Here is a 23096-nt window from a genome sequence, read left to right as displayed (position 1 = left end):
GCCAACAGATCAATATGTAGAAAACACAGGTGCAGGTAGATTGTTCTGCATGGCAGAAGATGAAGGCGCACCGGCAGACTAGAGGACAGGACCGGTGGATTCTAAAAGTAGAATGGACTCCGCTATCCATGCTGGAGGCACAGACAAGCTACGCTGGAGGCAGCCGAGAGAGGCCGCCATCACCGCGCGTGTGCAGCCGAGAGCAGCGGAACGACGGGAGGAGTCCAATGCCAAGTGGAGGTTAATTAGAGCTTGGAGAGGCAGCCTCAGAGGGGCGATATGTGCAAGACCGGCGCAGATTTAGAAAGGCGTTATACTGGCACAAATACAGACATATTATAAGGCCACATTGTGATTCAGGGAACAATCTTTAGAGGCATTTGCAATAAAAGATAATCCTGAAGGAGAGGAGTTAAAAACATATACACAGGCTGCCGAACACCCGAAGAACAAGCAAAAATCATTTTCGGTGGAGCATCATCCTGTGTAATCAGGACTTAGGCTGCCGCAGTTCTTGGCAGTACACGTGCACTGAGCGATCTAGCATTGTTTGCTTTGCCTGTGCAAATAGGCATTAAAAACGACCGCCGATTGTCAAGTTTACTGATTGCCAGTCGTACTATGCAACCACGTAAACCGACCCTTAAAGGGGTTGTCCGGTCTTAAGTCTGCAGTCTTAAGAGTCTTCATTTCGCATGCACTGCCCACTGACAATTCTCAGATGCCACCACCAGGCGAGTGACCGCAAGTAGGGGATTGGAATACATGTGATCACGTGCAGACTAGACGGGGATGGCCTCACTCAATGCAAGTCTAGTAGGAATGTGGCCCGAAGAATACAAATCGCATACTTGTCCGCACCCTCTCTGTGCCAGTACCGGACAATCCTCAGAGCGCACAGTAACAGAGTGACTGCAGACTTGTAGCTGACCGGACAGCCCCTTTAAGGCCTCCTTTGGATGTTCATTTCTCACATGTGTTCTATCCGTGGTTTTATGGTATGTGCACACGCTGCGGATTTGCCTCTGCGGATCCGCTGCAGTTCCGCAAACATTGTACAGTACAATGTTATCCAATGGGTTTTCAAAACCGCAGTGCACATGCTATGGATTTTTCCGCGCAGAGTCGCTGCGGTTTTAAATCCGCAGCATGTCAATTCTTTCTGCGGATTGCCACCTGTTCCATTGTCCAGGTGTCAAACCGCAGGGGAAAACTGATGGCAAATCGTCAGGAAAACCGCAGGTCACTTTACCTGCGGTTTTACCTGCAAACCCGAGCGGAAAAATCCGCAGCACAATCCGCACTGTGTGCACTCACCCTTAAGAGAAGACATACCGTTTCAATCTATGGTGCTGCCCATGTTTTGTGACTGCAAAAAAATAAGTCACAGAAACGTGGAGCAGAGTCATGGATCCAACGTACCCTCCCAAGTCTATGGGTCCATGAAAATCAGACAGCAGACGGATCAGTGTGCAGTCCGTCATAATGAACGTATAGAAGAGAAGTGGTAGCTTTATACAAGTCGCTGATGAAACACTGATGGTAAAAACTGACCAGACACCGATGGGCAAAAAAAAAAAAAAATTTTTTCCGTACCAGAAAAATCACTGTCTGAATGAGGCCTTAAAGGGGTATTCCCATCTCCAAGATCCTATCCCAATATGTAGTAGGTGTAATAATAATAGCAAATACCTCTAATTAGAAATGTAGTACAGTTCTCCTGATTTGCTATGTCTCTTTCCTTATATGTTATGTGCAGGCATTGCAGAACCTTGGGTACCCATAGTTATGGCAACAAGCTATCAGTGGTCATAACCATGGATACCTAAGGTCTTGCAATGCCTGCACACGAGAAAAGCGACATCGCGAATCAGAAGAACTGTACTACCGTATATTTCTTGGAGGTATTTGCTAATGTTATTACTACACCTACTACATATTGGGATAGGATCTTGGAGATGGGAACACCCCTTTAAACTACAAAACATTTCAGATCTGATGGTTATGTGAGAGCTGTCATCGGCCTACAGACGAGACGTGTTTTTCCATTAAACATTTCCAATAACTAAACAGGCAGCAAAGCAACAAAGGACAAGATGACAGAAGTACTGAATCACTGCCGACCTCTGGACTGGGAGGACACGGCCCCAGGAACCACAGGCAAAAGGCCAGAAAGCCGGGTACGAGCTGTGAGGCGGAAGAATCATTCAAGACATTAGACAATGGAGCCTGAAGAGCGACGGAGGGGCAGCGGTGCAATGACCCCGCACAGCGCCATAATCTCCAAAGTCCTTGTGTGTTTCCAATGGGGAGAGCAGCCATCAGACACTTGCCAGCAGATTAAATCCCCTAAGATCAAAGTTAAATTTCAAAGTGACCAATATTTTTGGGCCCAATATGGGCAAAAAAAAAGAAAAAAAAGACGCTGCATTCCCCCAAATGATGCTGCCGGCGACGAGAGATGCGGCACGAGACCGGTCGCTCTGGCGGGTGTCAGACAGCATCTCTGCAGGGGCATCTTAGGACGTCGCACAGTGGAAAGCCCTGTGACACCGCATTTCCCTGCGAGGATCACCAAGTTCTGCAGAAGACAGCGGTTCCCGATCCAGACACTAAAGAAAAACCCACCGACAGATACCGATGGTAAGGGGCTGCCATTCAGGACTTCAGGAAAGAAGAGTGGCATCCCCCCAGGGCAGCAGTGATTGCAAAAAAGGATAATGTAGTAACGGCCATATTCATTTCGGGAGGAGGAAGCAGGACAGGTGTGTGGATCAATGACTACAACTCCTAGCATCAGCCCGTATAATGGGATCAGTGGAGAAAGCAGCAGGACGACGTTTCAGGAACGGCTGCAGATCTGCAGGGAATCACGGCCATAATATAACCTCCGCCCTCCTCACCTCACCCTGACACTTCCAGCACCGGTGATCACCACTGGTTAAGGCGGCACGCCCTGTACAGGTTAGTAAAATAATAAGCAGAAGTCTGTGGGCATGCTAGTGAGAACACAGCGCCCCTCATACAGCGAACGGGGGGCTGTAAGGAGCAGAAGACTGGTTCGCCAACCATTACCAACTGTTCTGTCCTAGACTAAATGCCCAATTACCATATGTACATTTCCCAAAGACGCAGTGATGCTTTCCTCTAAATAAAAACGACAAGTAAAACGAGTGATTTTTTTTTTTATTTGGAAACTAGTTCGTAGGGGCAGTCAGATGGCAGTATAAATTGTAACATAAAAAGAGAAGAGAAGCCAGCGTTGCCAAGGTCAGAACGCATAACATAAAGTGCATTTGCACATAACATCTAACTGTATTCAAAATGAGATATTTAGCAAAAAAATTGATCAATTCAATTGAGCCACCCCGCCGCGCCAAGGCAATCTCATGTGGGGGGTCCTACTCTACGTTTTTAATAAACACTGTGCCATTACGGCCTCCTAGATACATTAAAAGCAAGACCACTTTAAATGCAATCCGTACCTGAGCATTTCTGGATCGCTCCCATGATGCCAGAAAAGGCAAGTGCGGATGAAGGCCAACCAGGTCTGAATGCAGACGTGTCAGGTTTTAGCCTCCACACATTGCCTGACCAGCAAGCATAGATGAAGGGCAATGCAGGTTCAGATACAGGTGCACAATTAAATAAAGCTTGGGGCAGGGTGGGGCTGCTGTGTATGTGTGCACAGCAGCCTAGATCCATCACAGTGAACACAGAAAAAATGGCGAACACAACCCAGCGCGCACGGCAACAGTGGTGGTCAGCCACATACCAATGTACAAAAAAAGAGAAGAGAAGCCAGCGTTGCCAAGGTCAGAACGCATAACATAAAGTGCATTTGCACATAACATCTAACTGTATTCAAAATGAGATATTTAGCATTTGTACATTGGTATGTGGCTGACCACCATTGTTGCTGTGCGCGCTGGGTTGTGTTCGCCATTTTTTCTGTGTTCACTGTGATGGATCTAGGCTGCTGTGCACACATACACAGCAGCCCCACCCTGCCCCATGCTTTATTTAATTGTGCACCTGTATCTGAACCTGCATTGCCCTTCATCTATGCTTGCTGGTCAGGCAATGTGTGGAGGCTAAACCTGACACGTCTGCATTCAGACCTGGTTGGCCTTCATCCGCACTTGCCTTTTCTGGCATCATGGGAGCGATCCAGAAATGCTCAGGTACGGATTGCATTTAAAGTGGTCTTGCTTTTAATGTATCTAGGAGGCCGTAATGGCACAGCGTTTATTAAAAACGTAGAGTAGGACCCCCCACATGAGATTGCCTTGGCGCGGCGGGGTGGCTCAATTGAATTGATCAATTTTTTTGCTAAATATCTCATTTTGAATACAGTTAGATGTTATGTGCAAATGCACTTTATGTTATGCGTTCTGACCTTGGCAACGCTGGCTTCTCTTTTCTTTTTTTGTAAATTGTAACATGGCGCACCGACTGACCGGTGGCTCTACCAGCCAGTTTGACAGCTGCATACAAATACATGAAGCTGTCAGACACGCATCAGGAGAGTCGCCCTTCCAGTCTGTGCATTGCGGTTGGATTTAGACAGCCATCTGACTGTGGTCTTCCATTTACAAATCTCACAACAATGACTTTCACATAAGTAATACAGGGACCCTCGGTCTATCATCGAACGTCCCATCTCCAAATGGTGGAATGCAGCTGACTAAATTTGGACCTCATATATCCAATAGAAATCCTATCACGTTTTTTCCCCCACAGATGCATGTTATCGCCAATCCAGACAACAAGGAGAAAAGTGCAGAGTTGGGATCTAGACTTCTGGAACCATTAGTGATTGAGATTGGAACTAGGGAACCGCGATGGGCACAGCAAACTGCCCTGAATGCAGTGGAGGTGCACATAGTCCCATTGAGAGTGAACGGAGCGGATGTGGAGTAACGGAAAAGGCCTAGTACAGAGCTGGACTTTCTCTGGCATTCCCTTCAATGAAGTGGGATTCGAAAAGGTGCAACACAGCTCCAATTAAGAGGAGCTTGAGGAGTTCTGATCACAGGATCAGCAAGTTTTCCCCCTAACCTATGGGCATTTAATTTTGGAAATAACCCTTTAAGCGATCAGCTCTGTATTTAGCCTTATCCAAATACATCTGCCATGAATAAGACAGCTTGGTTCCTATGGGGATATTATTCTTGCCAACAATAGGCTTCAAATAAACGTCTGAAATACCAGACAAGGCCTGCGCACAAGAGTGGCACTGTTTCTGGGGGCAAGAGAAACCGTTTTTTAATCTCAAACCTCTACATACAGTCCACCAGAAATCACATTCAGAGGCCGGTGACGACAGAATGGCGGATCTCACTAGTATGAGCCTATATTTCGGCGTTCCTCATAGCTTCCTACTTGAGGTGTTAAATATGCCAAAATGACACACCCTATGCCAATGCTGGAAAGAATGAAGGAAAAATTAGAAAAAAAAAAAAACAGAAAATCACAGGCTATATTATATATTTATATAGGGATTTTTCCTTTGCGGGGTTCAGCCCGAGCTGCAGGAAGGAAAGTCGTGCACTTGCTGAATTTCTTAATGAAAGAAAGGTTTATCCGTAAAGCGGCGTTAATGTTACAGAAGGGAGTTCACCAGAAAAGCGAGGCAGATTATTATGTCAAGCGTAAAGCATTTAACCTGCTTCATTCCCATCGCTGCTGCTGCCGCCGCCCGGGGCCGTGATGATCACAAATGATATGCGGCAGAGGAGAGAGAAGAAGGGGATAGGGGCCAAGCGAGTGACAGCAGCGCTGCGGGCAGTCCTCGCCTGCTGAACGATGCGCAGCTGACGCCACTGAGTGAGAGGTGTGTAAGTTCACGGGTGCCTCCACCAGACAAGTCAGCACAAATCGATCCCATCAGCGCACATCCTCGTAGCACAGGGAGGGGGCACATACTTCTACAAATACCGGCACTGCCATCAGTACAAACCCTCTACATGGCTCCTGCTGGGGCACATGGATGTGACACGGGCTGCTCCTCCACCTGGGATGCCCTTCTATTACCAAATAAGAAAAATGGTTCTTGGAAGGGTGAAGAAGAGGAGAAGGGGTCAGGAAGAAGAGCTGAACTGAGCGTGCATGTGTATGGTGGAAGGGTGAAGAGGAGGGGGGTCAGGAAGAAGAGCTGAACCGAGCGTGCATGTGTATGGTGGAAGGGTGAAGAGGAGGAGGGGGGGTCAGGAAGAACTGAACCGAGCGTGCATGTGTATGGTGGAAGGCGAAGGAGGAGGAGGGGGTAGGAAGAAGAGCTAAACCGAGCATGCATGTGTATGGTGGAAGGGTGAAGAAGAGGAGAAGGGGTCAGGAAGAAGAGCTGAACTGAGCGTGCATGTGTATGGTGGAAGGGTGAAGAGGAGGGGGGTCAGGAAGAAGAGCTGAACCGAGCGTGCATGTGTATGGTGGAAGGGTGAAGAGGAGGAGGGGGGTCAGGAAGAAGAACTGAACTGAGCGTGCATGTGTATGGTGGAAGGCGAAGGAGGAGGAGGGGGGGTAGGAAGAAGAGCCAAACCGAGCATGCATGTGTATGGTGGAAGGGTGAAGAAGAGGAGAAGGGGTCAGGAAGAAGAGCTGAACTGAGCGTGCATGTCTATGGTGGAAGGGTGAAGAAGAGGAGAAGGGGTCAGGAAGAAGAGCTGAACTGAGCGTGCATGTCTATGGTGGAAGGGTGAAGAAGAGGAGGGGGGGTCACGAAGAAGAGCTGAACACAGCGTGCATGTGTATGGTGGAAGGGGAAGGAGAAGGGGGTCAGGAAGAAGAGCTGAAAGGAGCGTGCATGTGTATGGGGGAAGGAGGCAGAAAGAAGAGCTGAACTGAGCGTGCTTGTCTATGGTGGAAAGGTGAAGGAGGAGGAGGGGGGTAGGAAGAAGAGCTAAACCGAACATGCATGTGTATGGTGGAAGGGTGAAGAAGAGGAGAAGGGGTCAGGAAGAAGAGCTGAACTGAGCGTGCATGTGTATGGTGGAAGGGTGAAGAGGAGGGGGTCAGGAAGAAGAGCTGAACTGAGCGTGCATGTGTATGGTGGAAGGGTGAAGAGGAGGAGGGGGGTCAGGAAGAAGAACTGAACTGAGCGTGCATGTGTATGGTGGAAGGCGAAGGAGGAGGGGGGGTAGGAAGAAGAGCTAAACCGAGCATGCATGTGTATGGTGGAAGGGTGAAGAAGAGGAGACGGGGTCAGGAAGAAGAGCTGAACTGAGCGTGCATGTCTATGGTGGAAGGGTGAAGAAGAGGAGGGGGGGGGTCAGGAAGAAGAGCTGAACACAGCGTGCATGTGTATGGTGGAAGGGGAAGGAGGAGAAGGGGGTCAGGAAGAAGAGCTGAAAAGAGCGTGCAAGTGTATGGTGGAAGGGGAAGGAGGAGAAGGGGGCAGGAAGAAGAGCTTAAAGGAGCGTGCATGTGTATGGTGGAAGGGGAAGGAGGAGAAGGGGGCAGGAAGAAGAGCTTAAAGGAGCGTGCATGTGTATGGTGGAAGGGTGAAGAAGAGGAGGGGGGTCAGGAAGAAGAGCTGAACACAGCATGCATGTGTATGGTGGAAGGGTGAAGAGGAGGAGGGGGGGTCAGGAAGAAGAACTGAACCGAGCATGTGTATGGTGGAAGGCGAAGGAGGAGGGGGTAGGAAGAAGAGCTAAACCGAACATGCATGTGTATGGTGGAAGGGTGAAGAAGAGGAGAAGGGGTCAGGAAGAAGAGCTGAACTGAGCGTGCATGTGTATGGTGGAAGGGTGAAGAAGAGGAGGGGGGGGTCAGGAAGAAGAGCTGAACACAGCGTGCATGTGTATGGTGGAAGGGGAAGCAGGAGGGGGCAGGAAGAAGAGCTGAAAGGAGCGTGCATGTGTATGGTGGAAGGGGAAGGGGGTCAGGAAGAAGAGCTGAAAGGAGCGTGCATGTGTATGGTGGAAATCGAAGGAGGAGGAAGGGGGTAGGAAGAAGAGCTAAACCGAGCATGCATGTGTATGGTAGTAGGGGTAGGAGAGGGGTACGAAGAAGAGCTTAAAGCGTGCATGTGTATGGTGGAAGGGGAAGGAGGAGAAGGGGGCAGGAAGAAGAGCTGAACTGAGCGTGCATGTGTGCTATGGGTCAGAAGGAATAGCTATCCAACAAACCACGTGTATGCATGTATGGAGAAGTCTGGGAGAACAGCTTCCAGTCAATCCGAGCGTGCATGGGCGGTGGAGAGGAGCTGGAGAAGTGAAGTGGCTGAACCTGGTGTGCACGCGTACATGGGTCCACGGAAGAATTGCTGTCATCTGTAGCAAGCGCACACCTATACTGCGTGTCCAGGAGGAATAGCTGGCGGCCAAACCAGCACTCCCCAGACAGTTAATGGAAACGCACAGCCCCCTCTACAGTATACCTAGAGGAATGGTCAGTCACCAAATCGGGTGATGTCAGTAATCTGGTGGTCCCCGGTCACAGACCCCTCCAGAGCGATCTACCCCCATAAATATGTATAAACCAATGTTCAAAAAAGGTTATAACACGGAGGACCGTGAAAGCAGATACACAAAACACAAGAGAAAAGGTCCTCCAATGAGAGCAAAAAGTTTTTTAATTTTATTGATCAAATACATGATAAAATTAGAATTGGCAAACCATACAGAAATAGGATAGCAAAAAACAAGCACACTGGGTGACACAATGAATAACAAAGCATAACTTAATAATGGCACATGAGATAGCATATAAAAAAAGATTAAAAAAAAAAAAAATTTATATAAAGTGCTTAGTGCAAGAAAGTTACTGACCAATATGCTTCAAAGCTCCAGACATATCAAAATTAATCCAAAAAAATACATAAATAATTACATAAAGTGCTGGTGCAATGAAAAAAACAAGCAAAAAGAATTATGGTTAAATAATGTATTTCATAAATCCAAATACATCCATATGGATTCATAAAGTGCATGGAGAAATACATAAAGTGCTGGTGCAACAGAGGGGGTGAAAAAGAAAATCCTGCACATAGAGACTGGTCAGATACTGGCATTGCTGGTTTCTCCCATATCTGGCCACCTCAGAACGGGATCGAAGCCCTGAAGTCTAATGCATGTTGTGACTATATCGAGAGCGCCAGATATCAGGAAATGCAGCTCATGGCTGTGACAGAAAAACTATATATTTACCACAGTAGAACGTCACCCAGGGGGTGGCACTCCAGTGACACACGGGTACGGTGCCCAGCACCACGCCGCCGCTCTGGTGTGACACAAGGGTACGGCACCCAGCACCACGCCGCCGCTCCGGTGTGACACAAGGGTACGGCACCCAGCACCACGCCGCCGCTCCGGTGTGACACAAGGGTACGGCACCCAGCACCACGCCGCCGCTCTGGTGTGACACAAGGGTACGGCACCCAGCACCACGCCGCCGCTCTGGTGTGACACAAGGGTACGGCACCCAGCACCACGCCGCCGCTCCGGTGTGACACAAGGGTACGGCACCCAGCACCACGCCGCCGCTCCGGTGTGACACAAGGGTACGGCACCCAGCACCACGCCGCCGCTCTGGTGTGACACAAGGGTACGGCACCCAGCACCACGCCGCCGCTCTGGTGTGACACAAGGGTACGGCACCCAGCACCACGCTGCCGCTCCGGTGTGACACAAGGGTACGGCACCCAGCACCACGCCGCCGCTCCGGTGTGACACAAGGGTACGGCACCCAGCACCACGCCGCCGCTCTGGTGTGACACAAGGGTACGGCACCCAGCACCACGCCGCCGCTCTGGTGTGACACAAGGGTACGGCACCCAGCACCACGCCGCCGCTCCGGTGTGACACAAGGGTACGGCACCCAGCACCACGCCGCCGCTCTGGTGTGACACAAGGGTACGGCACCCAGCACCACGCCGCCGCTCTGGTGTGACACAAGGGTACGGTGCCCAGCACCACTCCGCCGCTCCGGTGTGACACAAGGGTACGGTGCCCAGCACCACGCCGCCGCTCCGGTGTGACAAGGGTACGGTGCCCAGCACCACGCCGCCGCTCCGGTGTGACACAAGGGTACGGTGCCCAGCACCACGCCACCAGCCTCCAGTGTGACACATGGGTACGGTGCCCAGCACCACGCCGCCAGCCTCCAGTGTGACACATGGGTACAGTGCCCAGCACCACGCCGCCGCTGCCAGCCTCCAGTGTGACACATGGGTACAGTGCCCAGCACCACGCCGCCGCTGCCAGCCTCCAGTGTGACACACGGGTACAGTGCCCAGCACCACGCCGTCAGCCTCCAGTGTGACACATGGGTACAGTGCCCAGCACCACGCCGTCAGCCTCCAGTGTGACACATGGGTACAGTGCCCAGCACCATGCCGCCAGCCTCCAGTGTGACACACGGGTACGGTGCCCAGGACTCTGTTCTGTACACTCTGCCAGCTCCCAGCAGCTGAACTTCACAGGATGGCACCGAGGGCTGCGCCGACAGTGTAACATATGGCGAGAGCTCAGCCGATCCCGTGTAACCACTGCGCAGCAGCTGGAAACATCCAGCCACCAAGTAACAACCTGTCTCCACAAGATCTCACACATCCACGGCCCCCAGGGGCGACGATCACAGGGAGGAGAACCCCAAGGAGGACACTCCATGGTAACAAAGTAATCACAAGGCAGGAAACCAGAGCGAGCCGCCACCACACAGCCACAAAATGCTTCCAAGAGGTTATGCAGCAGCCATCCATACACAGCACGTGTGCAGATCTGAACCTTCCTTAAAGGGATTCTCCGATAATACAACTAACAGGAGATGATGAGGAGAGCGCACAGACGGCGCAGAGATAAGGGGGATATGTGCCCCAATACTCAGCTACAGGACACACAATATAAAGACATGAAATCCACCCACACATAGCGCCACTCTTCTACACAGGCCGTGTCTGGTACTGCACTTCAGCTACAAAAAGCTGAATACGGAAAAGCTGCAATGCACGAGAGGGGCGCTGTTTACGGGGGGAAAAAGGACCCTAATAGTGTATAAGATGTAAATCATCTCCAACAACACAACGGTCACCAAAACAGCAGTGCAGATCTCACTGGGTCAGGGATCAGTCACTGCTTCCAGTCCCATACTGGTTTGGTGACATCGCCGGACAGATCTCCTGATTCATCCATATTCTCTGCAGCTCAAACATAAGCACCGGCCTCTAAATACGTGTTAGGCTGTGTTCACACTGACTCCATAAAACTGCACGACGTCCGATCACAGCCCGATCCTGTCTGGGGCTCAGGATTGAGGACAAATCCCCATCAGGTTGCCCCATACATCCTATCTTAGGACTGGACAGAGCCCCCTCCCCAAGAGGTTCTGCAGCAGTCAGTCCGCTGCTGGATCACACACTTGTCTGAGTGCACCGGCTACTAACCAGGAATAAAGAGAATTAAAGGGGCGGAGCCGAGTGCTGGGGCAGAGGGGGGGGGGGGATGTGGGGTATTCTGGCCGGGAGGCCACACTGGGGATGATCCTTGCTGGACACCTTAGGGGGGGGCTGGTGGAGAACTACATCTCCCAGCATGCACCGCAGCCTCTCACCTCCTCAGCGCCCGGGCTAATGAGCGCCTGCTGCTGCTGCTTCTCGCCGTCTTCCTCAGGTGGAGCGCTCCGGCGGCTCGCCATGATTCCCCGTGCGAATTACAAAGGAGAAGCGCAGGAGTCCACATTGGAGGGAAGGAAGGAGCGCGGTGACATGGAGCAAAGCGGAGCGGTCACCGGGACACAGGCGGCCGCGGCAGGAGGTCTGGCGCCCGGCGGAGAGGAGGACATCGTGTCACCCGCTCCCCGTGTACAGAGTGTGTGAGTGAGAGGCGCCGAGAGCGGCGGGGGTGGGCGGGCTCTGCACCCTCTCCGACCAATCAGGAGGCGAAATCGGTGTCATCTGCCCCGCCTACTCCGTTAACCTTTTCGGACATGTACATTTTTGGTTAAAAGAGGCTTTACAAGTAAACGCGTCTATAGCCGGAGCTGGCAGTGAAGAGGTTAAGGAAAAGAGGGCGGGTGTGAGTGACGTCACCCACCTGAACGCTTAAAATGTGGGTCGGGGGCTGCTGGGGGCAGTAGTTACAGACGGAGCTGAGGGGAGGAGGCGTGGTCTCAGCCTGGGGCGACGCCCGCTGCGGGCAGGTGGCTGCTGCCGGAGAGTTGTCCTTGGAGTTCATGGAGACCACGGTTTTTTTTTTTGGTCCCTTCTCTTCTTCCCAGAACCATAAACTCTTATTTTTCCAATGTGGAAAGATTACAATTTACTGTGAAAAGAAAAAAAAACACATTTTATTATTTTTTTCCATTATTTAGTAACTATTCCTCCTCGGTGATCGGATTCTTCAGGTCTCTGTGATAATCGGCTTTTATTTTTTCGCCTTAAAATTTAGAAGCTAAAAACATTTATTCTTCACTTTTTTCAATTTTAAAATTTTCTTTATTAGTAAAGTGCTATTCTACACTTGTTTTATTTTATTATGTTGATTAGATAATAAATCTGACCGGCCGTTCTGATTCTCCCGGCCATTACCAGTCCTCAGACACCAAACATGTCTAGGTTGTGTGAAAAAAAATCCAAGGTTTGTAACAAAAAAAAAAAACCCTTTTTTTTCTGAGACCCATTTTTCGGGGTTTCGGTCTGGGGAGGGCTTGTTTTTATTGATACCGTTTCCGTACACATATGATCTTTTGATCGCCCATTATTGCATTTTATTGCAACATTGCAGCAATCAAAAAAATGGAATTCTGGCGTTTTGATATTTTTTTCTCATTACGCCGTTTACCGATCAGATTAATTCTTTTTGCGTATTGATAGATCAGGCGATTCTGAACGCTGCGATACCAAAGAGGTGTATTTTTTAATTATTTTTTTTTTAATTGTTTTATTTAGAATGGGGCAAAAAGGGGGGTGATAACTTTTTATTTATTTTTTTTAATATATTTAAAAACATTTTTTTGTGTGTACTTTTTACTTGTTTCAATAGCGTCCATGGGAGAATATAAGCTGCAATCTTCTGATCGCCTGTGCTACGTGTGACAGGGCTGCAGCCCTCCTATGTATAACGGAAATGCTCTTCTGCTATGAGCATCGGGCGACGCTGATGGGAGTTCAGCAATGACCAACACAAGGGTCTCCTGCAGACCCCAGCTGGTCATGTGACACGGGTGCCAATGGGCAGAGCTAAGTTGTATGTCCGATTTGCACTAGTTAAATGCCACTCTCAGAGACTGACAGCTATTCCACCCGGCGCTGTTAGATTAGCTTTCATGTGCCTGAAAAGGTGCTTGCTCAGCGCCGGAACCTGCATCAAAAATGAGGACGACATAGCACATCATAGGTCGTTAAGGGGTTAAAATAAAAATAGGTGCAATCTACAAATATACATTACAGGGAATTTGTCAGCAGTTTTTTTTGCAATGTAATCTGAGAGCAACATAATGTAAAGAGACCCTGATTCCAGCGATGTGTCACTTACTGGGCTGTTTGCTGTTTCTGTACAATCAGTGTTTTATCAGCAGGAAATTTTCACTACAGGGCTATGTGTCTGGTTCCTCCTGGTCCATCCACACCTCCACCACTGATTGGCAGCTTTCTGCCTATGCACAGTGTACACAGGGAGCTGCCAATCAGAGATGTGGGTGGGGCTATACAGGGCTCCGCATTCACAGCTCTGCTTTATCTGCAGCGGAGGAAAATGAATGTGATTCTTTCGCGCCTCCTGTACACAGTGACATATCATTGGAATCAGGGTCTCTGTCACTACATCGTGATGCTGTCAGATTATCTAGCAAAAACCTGACAACATAGTCCCATTGACTAAGTAACTTAATACTTGATAGGAATTTTGAAGTAGATCTGATTCAAAAGCCTTGCAAAAAGCAAAAACATCATACTGACATACCCCAAGAGGTGAATAAATCCAACATGGTTTTCAAAATGAATGACTAGTGGCTTCAGGGATGGCTAGTGGGTTGTTGTTGTTTTTTTTTTTTTTTTGTGTGAATTTTTTTTTTTTTCGTCTTGTGACGCAGTTTTTGAACCAGTTTTGGCTACATGGACGTTTCTCAATCTGACTCCTACATAGAAACTCCTGTGAATGTTCCAGGTATAGCTGTGCTGTGTCCGCAGAGCGTTGCAGCTACACGGACATATTTCCTGGAAATCCATTTACGGTTTTTTATTGTTGTTGTCTACATTTCCCTTACAAGGTGCTGCCACCTCCCTGCGCAGACAGTGATCGGTAACTACAGTTTTCTCCCGCGGTCCCGTCCTCACAGACAATGGCTGCCCCGTCTGATGTAATGTGTGTCTGGGTTGCCCGCTGCGCCCGGCCCATCTCTGCCTCAGCTGTGGCTGGGAGCAGGTGCACGGCAGGAGCGGAGGGAGAGCGCCGTCTCCCCCGAGTGTTTATCCCCCTCCGCTCACCCCGAGCCTGAGCCCAAGTCTGCCCCTAATCATTCATCTCACAATTCATGGCCGCCACTCTGTGCCAGTGGCGCAGCCACCGCCACTCTATGTCCGGTATGCGGCCACTTTCTCCCCACTCCCTGAAGCCAGGCTGGAACTTTGTAAGCAGAGAAGCTTATGGAAAGTGAGCACATGGCCGACTAATGCTGCACGGTGCACCCCTGCTGGGACCGGGCGGGCGCCGCATCTGTCCGCTCATTAAATATTAACATTTCATGGGACTCTTCTTACAGTGCAGAATGGTGTGGGCCCGATAATAAAACTATTTATAAAATACTATTGTATTACCGTATTTTCCGGCGTATAAGACGACTTTTTAACCCCTGAAAATCTTCTTAAAAGTCGGGGGTCGTCTTATGCACCGGGTGCAGACCAATCTCTGCATATAGTGGGGGAGTGGTCCCGATAACGAAGGGAGGGGATGTCTCACAGGGAAGATGTAACTGGAGTTATCATCCCCCTTTTACCTCTTTGGTGGCAGTGGTGCTATCTGTGGCTCTGTGCTGGGGGACGGCAGCGGCGGCAGCTCCTCTTGTGTAGCATGGGGGCTCTGTGCTGGGGGTCGGCGGCGGCTCCTCTTTGTGTAGCTGGGGGACGGCGGCGGCGGCTCTATGTCCTGCGTCGGGGCTCCGCCGGCATATCCCCAAAGTCCGGAGGCCCCCGGCAGCTCTATTGCTGCGATGCGGTGACCTCCAGGAAAATGGCCGCTGGAGCCCACGCGAGCTCATCTCCCGAGATCTCGTACCTCTGAATCTGAGCTCGCGTGGGCTCCAGCGGCCATTTTCCCAGAGGCCACCGCATCGCAGCAATGGAGCTGCCGGGGGCCTCCGGACTTTGGGGATATGCCGGCGGAGCCCCGACGTAGGACATAGAGCCGCCACCGTCTCCCAGCTGCACAAAGAGGAGCCGCCGCCGACCCCCAGCACAGAGCCCCCATGCTACACAAGAGGAGCTGCCGCCACTGCCGACCCCCGGCACAGAGCCACAGATAGCACCACTGCCACCAATGAGGTAAAAGGGGCATGATAACTCCAGTTACATCTTCCCTGTGAGACGCCCCCTCCCTTCGTCATCGGGACCACTCCCCCACTACATGTAGATTGCTCCGCACCCAGCATATAAAATGACACATGGCGTATAAGAAGACCCCCCCCCCCGACTTTTAAGAAGATTTTCTATTTTCACTGGAAAAGTTGGGGGGTTGTCTTATACGCCCAGTCGTCTTATACGCCGGAAAATACGGTATTCTTTTTTCAACATTTTTTAATTAATATTTCATTTTTAGAAAAAAATTCTGGCCAAAAAAAAGATAAAAAAGGACCGAAGCCTTGAACTCGTAACGTTTTGCATTAACGGAGTCAGATTCAGGAATAAAGAAGCTGTGGCTTTTACTCCACCTTTTTGTTTTCCAGAACTGATTCTTTTTTTTCCTTTCTTGACAAGTCAGAAATTGTCTGTGGATTAATGAGAACAAATAGCTTTCACTTTTCAGCCGGACAGATCCCCCCCCGGCCCCCGCTGAGTCACACTCCATAGACTGTGCTTCTTGAGCTGTCCCCGGCTCGGTGAGAAGCAGCCAAGGAAGTCAAGTTAGTCACAGAAATAGATCTTTTTAGCACTTTCCCTGAAATTTTGTGTGCTTAGGTTAAGAATAAACTAGTGTCATTCGCTGTCACCTGATAATGATTTCCCCGGCACATTTCCAAACGATTCTTCGCTGATCTGAGTTATCACTTGGTGCCGGGAGAAGCTGCCGCAAGTTCTCTTGTATTGCAGTTGTTTTCATAACCTCAGAAGGAGCAAATTACCAAATTATGTTCACAAGAATAAAAAAAGTGCATACTCATCGATGGTAAGAGGGATATAAAAATATCAAAAGAAACTCCACCCCTTTGAGCCCCTCCTTTTGGCATTAATGGGTCTGTTCACCGGTCAAGTACTTCTGCTATTTTTTTCTATCTATCCGTAGGGATCTCAGGAACTGGATCTCAACCGATCAAAAGTAGTGAATGCAACAAATCAAATTTTTTTTTTTTTTTTAAGTTGAGTTACCCTTTAAATAGTTTCTGTGGCGTGACGTACTGTACATATGACTAAAGTGAAAGCGCCAAAATATTGGAATCTGTCACCCTTTTTTTGGCCTTTCAGCTGCCGGCATAGACAACGGGGGCTTATCTACAGCATTCTGTAATGCTGTAGATAAGCCTCCGATGTAACCTGAAAGAGAAGAAAAACACGTTACATTATACTCACCGAGGTAGGCGGTCCGATGGGTGTCGCCGTCCCGTCCGGCGCCTCCCTTCTTCATGCGATGACATCCTCTTCTCCCGTCCTGAAATGGCTCCGGCGCAGGCAGCCCCCGAAGTCTATGCCGGCAGCTAATATTGTTTTGACCAAAAAAGCATTAAAACCATCCCACCACGACAAGGTGACCCAATCGGGATGGTCCTATCCTATCTCTAGTGTTAAAACCTCACCTTGTGTCTCACTATAGAGCAGGACAGGGGACTGTTCAGACACCTGCCCATGGGAAGTCATACACAGTCATGGCTAAAAGTTTTGGCACCCTTGAAATTGTTCCAGAAAAGGAAGTATTTTGCCCAGAAAAATTATGGCTATATCATATGTTTTGTGATGTTTATTTCCTCTAATGGAACCGCACAAAAAAAAAAGAAAAAAAATTGGACATAATTTCACACAAAACACCAAATAAATGGGCGGACAAAATTGTTGGCACCTTTCCAAAATTGTGGATAAACAACTCAAACAGGTTTTTGAACTATTGAACATTTGTTAGTGATTTAAATAAAATTACATGGAATCATTTTTTCAAAGAGGAAATGTCACTAGGTCAAAAGCATCATTCTTTAATCTTATTTTATCTTCACTGCTCCGCTGAGTATTCTGCTTTTTTCTTTTTTCTTTTTTTTAATCCACTACACGGTTCCTTCAGTACAGGCCTTTTTACGCGTTGCCTATTTTTATGGACGTTCCATGGGGGAGTGGCTATCAGGACCCTCTGGGGCGTGTCTGTAGGCCGCAACGCCCCTTTGATAAAATGAAAATAGTAAATAAAAATGCCCATATGTTTGGAACTGTATGTCAGAATTTCAAAAAAACAAAAACCAGAATACTCAGGGGAGCAGCACGAATAAAATACGCACAAAAACTGGTCATTTTTAGCCTGGTGACAAATCTACTTTAAAGGGGTTGTCCAAAATAATGAAAATATTGCACTAATACATATTCACCTTTCTAAATCTGGATGTCTGAATACCCCACATAATGTATGCAGCCAATTACTGACCTGATTGGTCTCGGGCCGTATATCTCTCAGGTCAGTGATTGGCTGCAGACATCATGTAGTGTATCTTCAGGCAATGTAGACAGATTCACCTGGGATGCAGCACTAGAGCTGCCGGGAGCGAAAAGAGTGAGAATATTTGTTTTATTCTTTTACATGTATTGCAGCTTGTGTATGCAAATACATATACCATAATAAAGAAATACATGAGGACTGAAATAGAAAAATGAGGATTTTTTTCTAACAACAGTGGCACCCTTTCCTACAGGTTGTGCCTGGTATTGCAACTTATTTGTGAGCTCTATATCTATGTTGTGTTCTTTTAATCCTTTTTTCCTAGCTTTGGATGTTCAGGAAGGTATTAACCTGCAGATTAACTCATGTTAATAGTGTTTTTTCAAGTTTCAGGTTCCCTTTCGTTAGCACCACACCAGATCCCTGCTCTGATAGGCAGGGTATCCGGCGTGTCACTTCACTCACCCGTGCTGCAGGCTTCCAGCCTGTCCTCTAGCCATGTCATTAGGACATGCACACGTGCACTCCAGCCCTCTTAAAGGGTCAGCGCATGCACTTGCTATTTCCTCCCCAGCTAATGGCTGTGGGCCATTATTAATATATTGTTTCCTCTCCACTGGGGAGGTGCCTGAGCAACCTTCCTGTTTACAGTCTGTGTTGTGTAAGTTTTCATTCCAGTGCAAATCCTTCCTGCTGCACTCTGATGCAAATCCTGCCTCCTGCACTCTGATGCAAATCCTGCCTGCTGCACACTGATGCATACCCTGTCTGCTGCACTCTGCTACGAACTCTGCCTGCTGCTCCATCCAGTCTGTCCTTCTGGGTCCAACTGCTACGCGACCATTGGTCTGTCCTGGAGTGGCACCTGGCGTTCATTGGGAGCCAAGTCTAACCTCACCATCAGAGGCTCTAGTGAAGAGTCTGGTGTTCGCTTAGTTACGCCCCCCAGGCTCTCTGCAGTCCGTGGCACTGTGGTTCCACAAACTACGTCCGTGCCACCTTTAACAGATGTGCACCTCAATAAATATGCTGCATGTTAACAAGTTAGGGATTAGGACTTGCCATACAAACTATCAACCTTAAGAAAATGGGCCCCATATTAATATCATGGGTCACCTTCCAAATTTTAGCCCCCAATCTGCAATATGAAGGGATTTAAATGCGCAAGCTATTTCACTCAAGGGGTTATCCCCCAAAAATTAAGCTATCCTCTCCCAATATTATAGGGGGGGGGGTCCATCCACTGGGACCACCGGCAATCCTGAGTCGGAGCTCTGGAACCTCAATATTGGGTCTCTGCAGACCTATCTTGAATAAAGCGTAAGTGCACATGCTCAATCTCCACTGCATTCACTGTCTATAGGGTTACCAGAAATATCTGCGCGCTGCGCTCAGTAGTCCTATAGGCAATGAATGGCGTGGAGGTCGAACGTGCGCCCATCTGCTCCATTCAAGAAATGGTTGCAGAGTCCCGATCTCAGGGTCCCAGAGGACCCAGAACCCTGATCTCAGAATTGCTGAAGATCCCAGCATTTGGCCCCCCTTGTGACAAACCTTATAGATAAACGATAACTTTTTTTTTGGGGGGGGGGGAGGGCGAGGAACTAATCCTTTAAATTAGGTGAATGCTGTAAATTGAAAGGTGCTGTTGTTTACCAGGAAATGTTGAAAAATATGAGCCCTATTAATATGTCTGATAAAGTTTTGGTTTTTTTTTTAAAGTTGCTAAAGAAAATCTAACAAAATTTTTTTTTTTGTTAAAATAAAACGCAATTAAAACTACGAGTTCAGCAGAGAAAAAGAAAAATGATAGAAGATAAAAAAAAAAAATGAGCCGCAGAACAACTGGAAGAGACCAGACCAGACAAGATGGTGCTGCCCACCGGTCCGTTCATCATAAATGCATGTACGGCTGAATTAGAAATTTTGCATTAACATATCAATGCACCGTGGCCTCCCGTAACACAGAGCGGATTAACAGAGCGCCGCATACGAGACCCTCCAGCGCTGAGGGGGGCAGAAGAACAATACCCCACCAAATGCTGCTCTGCCACTCAATAGAGTCAGTGAGCGCGGCTGGCGGATTGTACAGCTCGGCTTTCCCTTCAGTTACTCGTCTGGCTTTTAGGACGTTGGACATGACCAGGGTTCAAGGCAACAGAATTGGTGTATTGTGCTGCTTTACCCATCAGTAAAAAAGTCTCAATAAAAAACCCTCACCATATGTATACAGTACACTATGGCCTTATTCCACAGCGCCGTGCACACATTGTCCTGGCTCGCTTCTATCCATCTCGACAATTAATGAGACCCCCTAAGCTCAATTATTCCAGACTTGAGTGGTAATTTTGGGAGAAGCCGTTTGATCTTTCAGTATGTTATGGGAGAAAACTCATCTATTGGGGGGGGGGGATAAAGGAAAAAAAAAAAAACTCCATGTAGATAGTTTTTAACCATTTTCGCATGACGGCAGCATTATTTGAAGCTAAGTATGACAGTCTTATTTTACGTTGATCGGATTTCCATCAGTCTAAAAAAAAAAAAATGTAACTATATTAGTAAATTTTTATTTCTTGCAACTTACTAAATTTGTAATATCTAAAGGCCAGAAGTTCTGTTCGATTTGTCCGATACTGTTTATCAGATGATTTAGATTATGTGACTGATTTTATTATCGAACTGGAATTATCGGGACCTGACAGCTGGGGTTAGGAACCTTTCTGAACTTGAAAAGTTAATTTAAATTTTTTTTTTTATTAATTTAAGTTTTTTTTTCTAGATACCCAGCGAATACTGTAAGGCTATGTGCACACGGTGCAGATCCTCCCGTGGATTTTTCCTGCGGATTTAGTGCATTTTTTGTGCGGTTTTAGGCCATGTGCACACGATGCATTTTTCCTGCGGATCCGCAGCAGATTTTACCGCGCAGAAACGCTGCGGATCCGCAAAGTGATTTACAGTACAATGTAAATCAATTTTTTTTTTAAAAACCGCTGTGCAGACGCTGCGGTTTTTGTGCGGTACAAAAAATGCAGCATGTCACTTCTTTTGTGCAGTTTTCCACCTGCTCCATTCTCCAAATCCGCAGGGGGAAAACTACAGTGGAAAACCGCACAAAAACCGCAAGAAAACCGCACAAAAACATGAAGAAATCCGCAGGAAAAATGCAGGTCATTTGACCTGCGGATTTCTTCAAATCTGCGCAGAAAAATCCGCAGGAGGAAAATCCACGTGTGCACTTAGCCTTACTGCCGTTTTTGTGCGGTTTTCCACTGCGGATTTGTAGAATGGAGCAGGTGGAAAACTGCAGCAAAACCGCACAATAGAAGAGACATGCTGCTTCTTTCATTCCGCACGAAATCCGCGTGGAAAAATCCGCAGCATGTGCACAGCGGGTTTTTTTTTACATAGGCTATAATGGTACTGTACATCACCTGCAGTTCTGCTGCGGATCCGCAGCAGAATCCGCACCGTGTGCACATAGCCTAAAGGCCCTTTTACATTTAGCGATGCACCAGCGATCCGACGAGCGATATGACCCGGTCAGGATCGCTGGTGCATCGCTAAATGATCGCTAGTGAGCTTTCATACAGAAAGATCTCACAGCGATGCAGCAGCGACGCAGCGCACAATACTTACCTTTCACACACAGCGATCCTGACGTCCTCCCGCCCGCGTCCACGCGTCGCTCGTCGTCACAGCAGGAAGTCTCAGCAGGAAGCTGACGACGAGAAATGGAGCCGGACAATCTCGCGCGATCAGCAATGGACAGCGGGGGAGCCGGTCGCTGGTAAGTATCACACATAGCGATATCGCTAGCACGTCACAAAATCAGTGACGTTTTAGCGATATTGCTAGCGATATCGCTTAGTGTAAAACCCCCTTAAGTCTTGTATAAGGGAAAAAGAATATATCGATCTGACAATGGGCAGATTTATCGCGAGCTTCAGCTCTGGCATTAAAATGGCCAAATTTTCAATCATTTGGCACAAAATTGTCAAATGTAGTTTTTGGCCTATTTATTACGGTATGTATTTTAGACACTTTTTTTCACTATTCCGCCCCAATGAGGCTATGTGCAGACGCTGTGGATTGGTCTGCGGATTTTTTATCTGCGGAACCGCAGGTAAAATGACCTGCGGTTTTACCTGCAGATTGGCCTGCGGTTTATCAGCTCTACAATGGAGGAGATGGTAAACTGCAGCAGAATCCGCAGAAAAGAAGTGACATGTCAATTCTTTCTGCGGATTCAAAACCGCAGATTTTCCGCAGTTAAAAATCCGCAGCATGTGCACAGCAGAATGTAAATCCCATAGGATAACATGCTACTGTACACTGTCTGCAGAACTGCTGCAGTTCTGCTGCGGCCAAAACCGCAGCAGAACCGCAGCAAAAACCGCAGCGTGTGCACATAGCCTAAAGAGTGTGGCTTAGTAGAAAAGGTGTGGCTTTTGTTAAAGAGTTGCAATGAACACCTACAACCCAAAAATTTAATCTGAAAGTAAATTAACCAAAAGGCGGAGTGAAGTTACTCAAAAATGTCTAACCAAAATTGTCATCAAATGTGATAACTGCAATAATATAATATAAAATTAATAATGTTATTTTTGGTTAATACATAAAAACAAAAATCATCAGATTTAATACATTCTTAGTAAAGTGTAGCAAACAGGGGAGTAACAATTGCAGTTGCAGAAAGTGCGATTGCAACCGGGCCTGTGCGTGAGGGAGACCCATCAGACCACGCCAGTGCCTATTTCACCTGGATGTGTATCCTCTGACACGCATTCAGGTGAAATGTATTGCCGCGCAGAGACCCACCAGTTCCCTGCTCTGTAATGCACGCCGCCAGCCAATCAGAGGCCGGCAACTGATGTCAACTTGCCCATCTCGGATGGCACATGGCAGTGAAGTCAGACATTGCCTGTGTCGGCATGCTGAAGTCAGCTGTTGGCTTCTAGGCCAGGTATAGAAGAGGACGCCGCAGGTCTTCCGAGTGCTGGGAAGTGAGAATAATTGCTTGTTTCTTTTTAAGAAAAAGGGACTTTATAACAGGAAGGGGTCCAGGATGGCGGACATTATACCATGCAGGGGCCCAGGATGGAGGGAGGCATTATTACAGGAAAGGGCCAGGAAACAGGAGATTGCTATAGGATGGGGCCCAGTGTCCAGTATGGAAGGTAAAATTATTAGAGGAAGAGGCTAGGATGGGGACATTATTACTGGAAAGAGCCCAGGATGGGTGACAAAGATGGAGGACCTTACACAAGGAAGTGGCCCAGGATGACAGACATACCAGGAAGGGGCACA

General features: G+C 48.2%; 1 protein-coding gene across 1 annotated transcript in view; it reads right to left on the bottom strand.

Annotated features, from left to right (window-relative positions):
* ARHGAP21 (Rho GTPase activating protein 21) overlaps positions 1-11828 on the bottom strand; it is a 165370-nt gene extending 153542 nt beyond the window's left edge. The window contains exon 1 of the mRNA XM_073581785.1: positions 11554-11828. Coding sequence (XP_073437886.1) covers positions 11554-11637 — 84 coding nt within the window. The 5' untranslated portion in view covers positions 11638-11828. The remainder of the gene's footprint in view (positions 1-11553) is intronic.
* Positions 11829-23096: the final 11268 nt, after the last annotated feature.

This window comes from Dendrobates tinctorius, unplaced genomic scaffold (assembly GCF_039654945.1).
Source record: "Dendrobates tinctorius isolate UK_male_01 unplaced genomic scaffold, ASM3965494v1 ptg000070l, whole genome shotgun sequence".
In the NCBI taxonomy this organism is placed as follows: Eukaryota; Metazoa; Chordata; class Amphibia; order Anura; family Dendrobatidae; genus Dendrobates; species Dendrobates tinctorius.
Note: the sequence above shows the minus strand (reverse complement) of the source record. Positions and strands in the feature narration are given on the sequence as shown.